The sequence below is a fragment of the Coregonus lavaretus genome (genome assembly GCF_964263955.1).
Source record: "Coregonus lavaretus genome assembly, chromosome: 9".
Lineage (NCBI taxonomy): Eukaryota > Metazoa > Chordata > Actinopteri > Salmoniformes > Salmonidae > Coregonus > Coregonus lavaretus.
This window is the reverse complement of record NC_139996.1, coordinates 15,959,372-15,969,726: the sequence shown is the minus strand read 5'-3', so window position 1 is coordinate 15,969,726 and position 10,355 is coordinate 15,959,372. Positions and strand designations below refer to the sequence as shown.

The 10,355-nt window shown below is 42.6% G+C and overlaps 1 protein-coding gene across 1 annotated transcript; it reads right to left on the bottom strand.

Annotated features, from left to right (window-relative positions):
* Positions 1-352: 352 nt before the first annotated feature.
* Positions 353-4,485, bottom strand: LOC311134619 (NADH dehydrogenase [ubiquinone] 1 alpha subcomplex subunit 9, mitochondrial-like). Its single transcript, XM_084168354.1, has 11 exons — positions 4,207-4,485; positions 3,443-3,613; positions 3,116-3,213; positions 2,874-2,965; positions 2,454-2,595; positions 2,236-2,338; positions 1,809-1,879; positions 1,662-1,738; positions 1,170-1,265; positions 845-911; positions 353-653 (listed from the first exon to the last, which is right to left on the bottom strand). The coding sequence occupies exons 1-11, from the start codon at positions 4,259-4,261 to the stop codon at positions 483-485; spliced, it is 1,143 nt and encodes a 380-aa protein (XP_084024480.1). The 5' UTR covers positions 4,262-4,485; the 3' UTR covers positions 353-482.
* Between the last annotated feature and the right edge of the window lie 5,870 nt (positions 4,486-10,355).

Below are 10,355 nucleotides of genomic sequence, written 5' to 3'. Positions count from 1 at the left end.
TGGATAACATACGATCGTATAACAATTAGGCTACATCATATTGGCCTACAAACACAGACATGTTAAGACCAGATACATGATGTAGAACATCATTGATCATTGCCAAAGGAAACGTGGGCATAACAGTTGAAATCTTATCAGTTGAACTGTGGAAGGGGCTCCATAAAAACAGATAGTGGGTTACTATAGGAAAGAATAGATTGCTGAACCTTGATGACTCAAAGTTCTATAGATTGTTTCAAAGTACATCTCCTCAATGTTATGTTACATTGGAGTGTGTTAAGATGATTGATTATTGTTGTTTTAATGGATCCACGGAATCCATCAAAGTTTAGTACCAGTCATAACAAAATAGTTTTAGACTATCATCTTTTATTTATTTATGTACAGAATATTTGTAAAAGAAGACAGCACAGTTTAATAGGAGGATCAGTCTGTGGCTATGGTGGTGGTGTTGTTGGGCGGTCAGACAGACGGGCTACTCAATAGTTGACTGTCTTGGCTGGCTTGGTATCAGCCAACTCAGCCTCCAAAAAGCGGAAGCGGCGATGGCGACGCAGGACCTCGATGGCCTTCTGCTCTACGGAGGCAGGGACGATTCCCAGGTCCTCCAAGCCAGGAAGCCCTGGATACTTCATATCTGTGGTGTGGAACTGGAACAAACACATTCAGGTCATCACACAAATCCAGAAGAAATACTTACGGTTAAACATACTTCCTTCATTCATATTTCTTCAACATGTTGCCCCAACAACATGAGAAAATGTAAATGTACCTTAATTTGTATAAAATATGCTTTTTACAAGGATGTTTATAATATGCTGTTTATGTTGCATTTTCTTACTCGATCTACTTTGTCAGGAGTTGTCCAAGGTTCGAATGGGTTCATTGCAAAGAAACTTGCAACAAGACTGAAACCAGAGATAAAGGCAAGACATGTTTATTATACCGTATCTGATAGTATTGCATTTAAACAAACCAACATCTTCCTTGTTCCTTGCCACCTCGCATCCACTGGTCAAACTTGATAAGGCTTTTTGTGTTCTAAACATACTAACAGCTTGGCACTCAACTATTCATCAGTCAGCCTATATAGTAAGTACACAGTAAATGTTCCTCAGAGTGTAACTTAGGATACCATGCAGAACCAGAAGCCGGTGCATACTCACTGATAGAGAGGGCGTGGGAGGGGGTAGGGCACAAAGGGCCTGTGTGCCACAGCATACACGTACTCCACCAGGTCATGAAGGAGATAACGGTTAGGTCTGTGTGGCGGGAAACAAACAAAACTAACCAAAAGGCTGACAAACATTTTGGTTGATACATTTCTAAATTCTCCTGGTTGACACTTCTAAATAATGTACTGCATGAATGAGCATGAAACTTCCATTACACAATCATATATTTTATTTTGGATTCAAGCCAAGTCCCACACCCTGGGTGAGTAAAAGATACAAACCCATGCCATAGAGCAACTCATCTAGTAGATGAACAATCGCTTTTATGATTTATACTAGGTTCACCTAGTTGACCTAGTCATTGATAATGAGCAGTTTCAAATTAATGAATAGAATTTTACTTCAATTCCTGAACTGACTGGAAAAGCAATTGACACATCCCTAAAAAAACTGCCAAAAGTCAAGCCCATATCAAGTCCTTACCCAACTAGTGCATATGTCTTGCCATTGGCATCAGGGTCTTTGATGGCGTTGATGATAGCCTTGGCCACATCCACCACCTGAGGAGAGCAGACAGAGTGAGTCTTGAGTAACAGACATGGCTGACATCATGAGGACAGACACACTCACATGAACAGGCTGCTTCACTGTCTTCTTCCCCATGGAGATGAGAGGCACAGCCTTCCCAAACCAGCGCATGTCTGTGCAACAAAGGAAAAAACGAACATTCAATCAATGACTGAACTCATCCCATTTTGAACGATAATAGCATTGCATCAAGACCAATTGGAGCAAATACATCACCTTACAAAATCTTTATTTTGGTTTATTTTGCCAATACACTGCAAATTCAAGTGTTCAACCATGTAACAGCTCCCTCAATAGTTTGCAGTCCTATACAGTCAACAGGGGCTGTGTAATTATACCACCATGATCCCACAAATATGGACACTGTCTGCTTAGCGTTCTGACAGATCACAAATAAAATCTTATTTCACTTTTTAACAGTTTTTACTCTGGGCCACACTGAAATAAACTCTATGTTCTGCTTACTTACTGGCAAAATGGTTGAAGAATCTGTCCTCCCTTCCAAACATCTCAGCAGGCTTCATGATGATAGCATCAGGGAATTCATCTCTCACAGCCATCTCACCTACTGCCTGCAAGGTTACATCACACACATTACATGACATTTCTGCATAATGACATGCCAGAAAGAAATATGTCCAAGTACCATTGAAAGAGAGTTCAAAAGAGCTCTGCATTGGCCAGTACCTTATTCCTAAGGTATTTGGAGGGGCTGCGGATGTCAGCGTTGAGGTGAGATATATGGATCAGCTTTGTGATGCCTGCCTCCCGGGTGGCCTTGGCAATCTGCTGAGGGATGCTCACGTAGGTGTCCTCAAAGGGATAGTTCCTTTTACAGATAGAAAGAGGAAGAACAGAACACTGAGTAAAGCCAAGTACAACAAACGTTTCACAGAAAGTCATAATTTAAGTGTGCCTAATGGTGGAAGCACTTGAGGTTCTTTGCTCCACTAAGGAGTAATTCAAGCCTCTGGTGTAGTTAAAAGTAGGTTGATTCACTTAGTAATGGAGCAACTCTTTATGTGAATGTTCACCACCAGTGGGTTCTTTTTAGGAACCATGTATTTTTCTAGAATAGTTTTGTGTATACAGTCAGTTGGGCCATACTTGGTCTCCCACTCTCGTCCCACCAGGTTGATGACCACATTGGAGTGAGCCAATGCTTTTCTGATAGAATCCTTGTTCCTGGCATCCCACTCCTGAAATATAGCAAGGTGGAGTGCACATATGAGGCGTGAGGGTAACCTGGCATGAGAAAAACCAACACTTAGCTAACAAATGAAGAGATGAAGGGACTTGAAAGTTAAGTGATTAATGACGTCACATCTGATAAATAGTATTTTTCTCACCATAAAGATGATCTGTCCTAGATCCCCCATGGGCCTGAGATACATGAGGTCATACTGGTCACACCGGTGAGGAATCACAATCTGAGAACCCATACGACCTACAAAACCACCAGACAGGTCAACAAGCACGTAACTGCCCCATAGGAAACACGAGTATGCAGTCACTGCAGTGTAAACAAAGAGGATTGTCACAAAACCAAAGAAATGAATGCATCCCTCACAATCACATATAAACATAAGAAATAAGTTGAAGAGGACCACAGAGCTGCCATGTCATTTGAAAGATTATCATGTAAAGGCTTTGGGACTGATGATGGTGAAACTCACCCAGGCGGTTGACAACATATCTGCCCAGGAAGCCGGTGGCTCCGAAGACTGTGGCTGCTACCCCACTGGAGGAGGAGCGCCCCCCTTTCCCTCTGGGGATGACAGCATGGTGGACCTTTCTCTGCTGGACTGTCACAGGGACGGCTGACAGCACCACAGGGGAACAGGAACCTGCAGGGAGGAGCAGAAAACATAGACCTTCTTAGCAAAAATGTCAGTGGCATAAACTGAAATCTGATTAATCTAGCTAGCTACTAATTAGTGATGTTGACAGAGATGACAGAGACCTTTTTAACTAGTGTCAGTCACTGGAATGCAACAAAGGTCCACTAACTTGGTACCACAGTAAACAGCTGACATGACCATTCCATATTGATAAACACTGTCTGCCCAGACGACCTAGCTAGCTGTCTAACTAGCAAGTTAACTCGCTAGCTAGCGTGGGAGCTAGGCCCTGGGAGGTATTAATCCAGTGAAAGTTATGCAAATTCCTGTTTTATACGTTGGCCATGAAATGTATATACGGGACTGTCAGTAGCATTTAGCTAGGACTAGCTCTTTACCGGTTGGCATATGCCATGGTGCTAGAAATTAGATAGCTAACCGGCTAACTTAGGTCATAGCACAAACAGGGTCACAAACGGTAGCAATGTCGCTTAAAAACAATTCTGTGTTCAGATTAAACATTATTTAAACTATCTATGAACAGTTCACTTATCAGTGCATTTCTATCATCTAAAAGTGCATGTTTTGGTATTACTCACTTGAAAACCTGGGAAGGACACTCGCAGGACGGCTAACGAGCGCAGCGACCGCCATGTTTCTGCTCTGAAAGCGCTTCTTGGTACGGCAAGTCAGAAGGGTCTGGGTTTGCGTGAGTTCATGGATTCGTTTGTTTGAGAGCGTTATAATTTCAACATGTTGACAATGTAACAGTATTTTTGCTATATTGAAATCACTATTTTGAAATATAACCCGCCAGCCAATGACTAACCTAACATATCCGGCGTAAAAGAAACGCCTGAGCGGAGTCCCCACATCCGGTTTTCAGGGGGAAATTAAGATAAATTGAAAATACAGTATCCCTGAAAACCGGATGTTTCCGGTTTTATCACCCCTCATAGGCTAGCCAGGGACTGAATATGGAAAATTAGCCTGTCCTATAAGCTGGTGTAAAATTCAAGAAATGAAATAACAAATATTGATAATAACATGCCATTTAGCAGACGCTTTTATCCAAAGCGACTTAGTCATTTTTTTCATACATTTTTACGTATGGGTGGTCCCGGGGATCGAACCCACTACCCTCTACCAATTGAGCTACAGAGGGCCACTTATTTTATTTTTTGGATCATCACGCAACTCTTACTGATCTTATAATATGTTTGTGCTTGCAGTGCAGTGTTATTTTGTGTTGCCTACAAAGTTATTTCTCTGCAAGTAAACTAGTACTATACAGTATGTAATGGGTTGGGTTTACATGGCATAGCCATATAAGTATAAAATACCTCCAATTTAGTTGTTATTTATTTGTGTATGAATAATGAAGATGTAAGACTGAGACATACAAGTTGAAACAGCTACTATATATATGTTTTGTTTCCACTTATATTCTCATTCAATCCTGTAACTCTTCAATATTTTGTGTGACTAAGCTAGGTTTCCATCCCATTGGCGACAGATTTTCATGCAAATATTCTAAAATCTGTATAAAAACAATATGCGCATTTTCTCACCAGAGATGTGTTTACATAAAATTGACTTGTTGGGGATAAAAGCTGTGAGTGATGACGTGGTACATATAACAATACCTTTTGCGGAAAAATTCAAATGTAACGAATAAAAAATACAAGTTAAATGGTTTTCCATCGCATTTCCAACTCCAGGATTCTTCAGATAGCATTGAGGAGTACACCACATCAGTCACTGGCTTCATCAATAAGTGCATCGATGACGTCGTCCCCACAGTGACCGTACGTACCCCAACCAGAAGCCATGGATTACAGGCAACATCCGCACTGAGCTAAAGGGTAGAGCTGCCGCTTTCAAGGAACGGGACTCTAACCCGGAAGCTTATAAGAAATCCCACTATGCCCTCAGACGAACCATCAAACAGGCAAAGAGTCAATACAGGACTAAGATTGAATCGTACTACACCGGCTCTGACGCTCGTCAGATGTGGCAGGGCTTGAAAACTATTACAGACTACAAAGGGAAGCACAGCCGCGAACTGCTCAGTGACACAAGCCTACCAGACGAGCTAAATCACTTCTATGCTCGCTTCGAGACAAGCAACACTGAAGCATGCATGAGAGCATCAGCTGTTCCGGATGACTATGTGATCACGCTCTACGTAGCCGATGTGAGTAAGACTTTTATGCAGGTCAACATTCACAAGGCCGCAGGGCCAGATGGATTACCAGGACGTGTACTCCGAGCATGTGCTGACCAACTGGCAAGTGTCTTCACTGACATTTTCAACATGTCCCTGACTGAGTCTGTAATACCAATATGTTTCAAGCAGACCACCATAGTCCCTGTGCCCAAGGACACTAAGATAACCTGCCTAAATGACTACCGACCCGTAGCACTCACGTCTGTAGCCATGAAGTGCTTTGAAAGGCTGGTCATGGCTCACATCAACAGCATTATCCCAGAAACCCTAGACCCACTCCAATTTGCATACCGCCCCAACAGATCCACAGATGATGCAATCTCTATTGCACTCCACACTGCCCTTTCCCACCTGGACAAGAGGAACACCTACGTGAGAATGCTATTCATTGACTACAGCTCAGCGTTCAACACCATAGTGCCCTCAAAGCTCATCACTAAGCTAAGGATCCTGGGACTAAACACCTCGCTCTGCAACTGGATCCTGGACTTCCTGACGGGCCGCCCCCAGGTGGTAAGGGTAGGTAACAGCACGTCTGCCACGCTGATCCTCAACACGGGGGCCCCTCAGGGGTGCGTGCTCAGTCCCCTCCTGTACTCCCTGTTCACCCATGACTGCATGGCCAGGCACGACTCCAACACCATCATTAAGTTTGCCAACGACGCAACAGTGGTAGGCCTGATCACCGACAACGATGAGACAGCCTATAGGGAGGAGGTCAGAGACCTGGCCGTGTGGTGCCAGGATAACAACCTCTCCCTCAACGTGATCAAGACAAAGGAGATGATTGTGGACTACAGGAAAAAAAAGAGGACTGAGCACGCCCCCATTCGCATCGACGGGGATGTAGTGGAACAGGTTGAGAGCTTCAAGTTCCTTGGTGTCCACATCACCAACGAACTATCATGGTCCAAACACACCAAGACAGTCGTGAAGAAGGCACGACAAAACCTATTCCCCCTCAGGAGACTGAAAATATTTGGCATGGGTCCTCAGATCCTCAAAAAGTTCTACAGCTGCACCATCGAGAGCATCCTGACTGGTTGCATCACCGCCTGGTATGGCAACTGCTCGGCCTCCGACCGCAAGGCACTACAGAGGTTAGTGCGTACGGCCCAGTACATCACTGGGGTCAAGCTTCCTGCCATCCAGGACCTCTATACCAGGCGGTGTCAGAGGAAGGCCCTAAAATTGTCAAAGACTCAAGCCACCCTAGTCATAGACTGTTCTCTCTGCTACCGCACGGCAAGCGGTACCGGAGCGCCAAGTCTAGGTCCAAAAGGCTTCTCAACAGCTTCTATCCCCAAGCCATAAGACTCCTGAACAGCTAATCATGGCTACCCGGACTATTTGCACTGAATGTATATAGCCTCCCTACTGCTATTTTATTTTACTGCTGCTCTTTAGCTATTTGCTTTTATTTTTTATTTTTCTCAATTAACACTTTTTTATTTTATATTTTTATTTAAAAAACTGCATTGTTGGTTAAGGGCTTGTAAGCATTTCACTGTAATGTCTACACCTGTTGTATTCAGCGCATGTGGCAAATAAAAATTGATTTGATTTTCTCACAAAACATGTTGCGTTAGATAGCGAGTGTGCCCACTCTGGTATTGGCACGTGCGCTCTAGTCTAGCCAACATCTCGCAGATACAGTGCGGGTAGGCCTTTAGCCTATGATGAGATTATTATGGACAAAAAAGTGAGTTTATTTTTATTTGTCAAACGGCAGCCAAGCATCGATGATCATGTTACCAGAAAAAGACCCTCGATATTTATTGGAAAGGAGCATCATGTTCATAACCTTCAGAGGCGGTGCGTGGGTAAAATCACAGGGGAAGCCAGGCAATAAAAAAGCCATAGGCTATTACAACCTATGTGTTGTGATAATTGCGTTGTTTGCTCTATAATGTGTTAGCTCATATGCCCTGACACCGTGATATAGTCCTATAGGAATAAGGCTCAGATAATAAGAAGACAGTGGCAGAATAAATTCAACTACATCTTTGTTTATTCACAAAATCGGAGAGTAACATCTGTCCGGTGAAGTCCACAAAACATATTGCATGTAACAAACAGGTGAATGTTTAAAAAATGTTCGGACTACTAAACAACTATTGATTTAAAACCACGGAGAGTTATCGAAGTCGCAAAGAAAACAGTCACTGCCTCCACTATTCCAGCACCATTTCAACTTCAACATTTCAACATCTTCTAATCACCTATGCTTAGTCTTACACAACGAAAAGATACCAAAAACGATTTAGTCCAATCAACGTAAGCTAAATATAATGTGGCTGTCCATGGTACTGATTTCTGTGTGTGTGTTGTGTGCGTGTGTGCGTAGAAAAAAACATGTTGACTCACCCTACCTGTACAGAAATGCCAATGCCATCCTCTTTCATGTTACCTAAACCGACTCTGTCATCACCTTGCACTTTCACCACCCTGTAAAGTTCACCATAACTTATTTCACCTGTAGCCGAATAAACTGCATGCTTTCGGACCACACAACATGTCATCGCGTGACTCCAAGTTTACTTCGATATGATTGATGGTTATTACATCAATATTTGCGCAAAAAAAGCGTTTCCACTGACATTTTTAAAAACATTTGAGTCATTTTAGCAGAAGCTCTTATCCAGAGCGACTTACAGTTAGTGAGTGCATACATTATTTTATTTTTCATACTGGCCCCCCGTGGGAATTGAACCCACAACCCTGGCGTTGCAAACGCCATGCTCTACCAACTGAGCTACATCCCTGCCGGCCATTCCCTCCCCTCCCCTACCCTGGACGACGCTGGGCCAATTGTGCGACACAAAAAGATCCCACCTTGCCTAGCGTATTTTGTTTTGTCGACATTTGTAATGTTTACCGACAAATGTTCTTTCCATCAGGCCTGTCATTACATTTTTTAAAAACTTTACCCACTTAAGGTTGGATGGAAGTTATGGTGACTCTACCTGTAAGCTTGTGTAGCCAGGTCATTTATCAGATGCAAGGGAAATGACAGCATACATTTCACAAAACACTGTACCCTGTCCTTACAGCTACAAAGAGATGATGTCACCAATACCAGGATGTTCTGGTCTATATGCTCTATATTCTTTGTCATTATGTTGACTTCTAGAAACTGCCATGGGATAACAAAAAAGTATGCTACTGTCAGAAACCGCGACAGTGAAATGCGGTAGGCGAAGTCACACGCAGGACACGGAGCTACTGGAAATCGTACTCTAATAAAAGTCGCCAGTAAAATGAACAGTCTCCGAACAACGGCGAAAACTAACCACCGGTACACTGTCGATGACACAAAACAATAACACACAACACACAATGCACGACAGAGGGTTAAATAGGGAATACATTACAACATAATGGGGAACAGGTGTACACAATCAGACACAACAAGTCAAACACCGAAACATAGATCGGTGGCAGCTAGTACTCCGGGGACGACGAACGCCGAAGCCTGCCCGAGCAGGGAGGAGGAGCAGCCTCGGCTGAATCCGTGACAGCTACTCATTTACATTTACATTTACGTCATTTAGCAGACGCTCTTATCCAGAGCGACTTACAGTTAGTGAATACATATTTTTTTTTATACAGGCCCCCCGTGGGAATCGAACCCACAACCCTGGCATTGCAAACGCCATGCTCTATCAACTGAGCTACATCCCTGCCGGCCATTCCCTCCCCTACCCTGGACGACGCTGGGCCAATTGTGCGCCGCCCATGAGTCTCCCGGTCACGGCCGGCTGCGACAGAGCCTCCCTCACTGAATGTTTCCTGGCAAGCTACAGTATATCAATGATTACACAACTCTCATCTGATTACTTTTTGGGTAACTTTTTTATGTGGAGAATCTCAGTCTTTTATCCCAGGTAAATACAGAGCTAAAGTGCAAGGATTATAATACTGCAAGGCACAAACTATTAATAAAATTATTGTCTCTCAGTGTTTAATAGTTTTTAAAAAATGTTTACAAACACAAACAAGTATAAAATGCTTTTTTCATACATAGATAATACAAGTAAAACCTGAACAAGTAAAACCTTGTCTAAACTTTACAATAACCTGTAACATATACCATTCATTATTTTCTGCATTACATACATCAAAAATCACAGCAGGTATATATATGTACAGGGAAAACAAGCCATTACAAACATAATTTCTATGTCTGGATAAATGTATATAAATAATCAACATAATCATCACCATAATGACCATTATAAATATGTAATGTCATTCCAATAGCATTATTCAATCTAATAAAGATGCAGGACATAAAGGTTTGAATATAACATTTTCTTACAGGGCACAGCTGAGTTGAAAGATCAGCAGTGACTAAATTCATTAATTTGGCTCAGCCTTTATTGCACACGCTCCTTCAGAAACGAATAACCATTCTAAAGGAAGAAAATTAGTTTTCGAAGCCATGCAACATTTTGCACAACAGAGCTGCTTTGGTTTGGAATATCTACACATAAAGTACAGCAGTAAAAGAGTAAA

What these genes read in the sequence shown, in the direction of transcription:
- LOC311134619 (XM_084168354.1), bottom strand. Translation starts at nt 4,261, where the DNA reads ATGGCGGTCGCTGCGCTCGTTAGCCGTCCTGCGAGTGTCCTTCCCAGG. An exon ending in ATTCTTCAACCATTTTGCCA is followed by an intron (nt 1,880 to 2,235) that starts GTAAGTAAGCAG and finishes TTTGTTGCACAG; the next exon opens with ACATGCGCTGGTTTGGGAAG. An exon ending in CTCCCACGCCCTCTCTATCA is followed by an intron (nt 912 to 1,169) that starts GTGAGTATGCAC and finishes CTCTGGTTTCAG; the next exon opens with TCTTGTTGCAAGTTTCTTTG.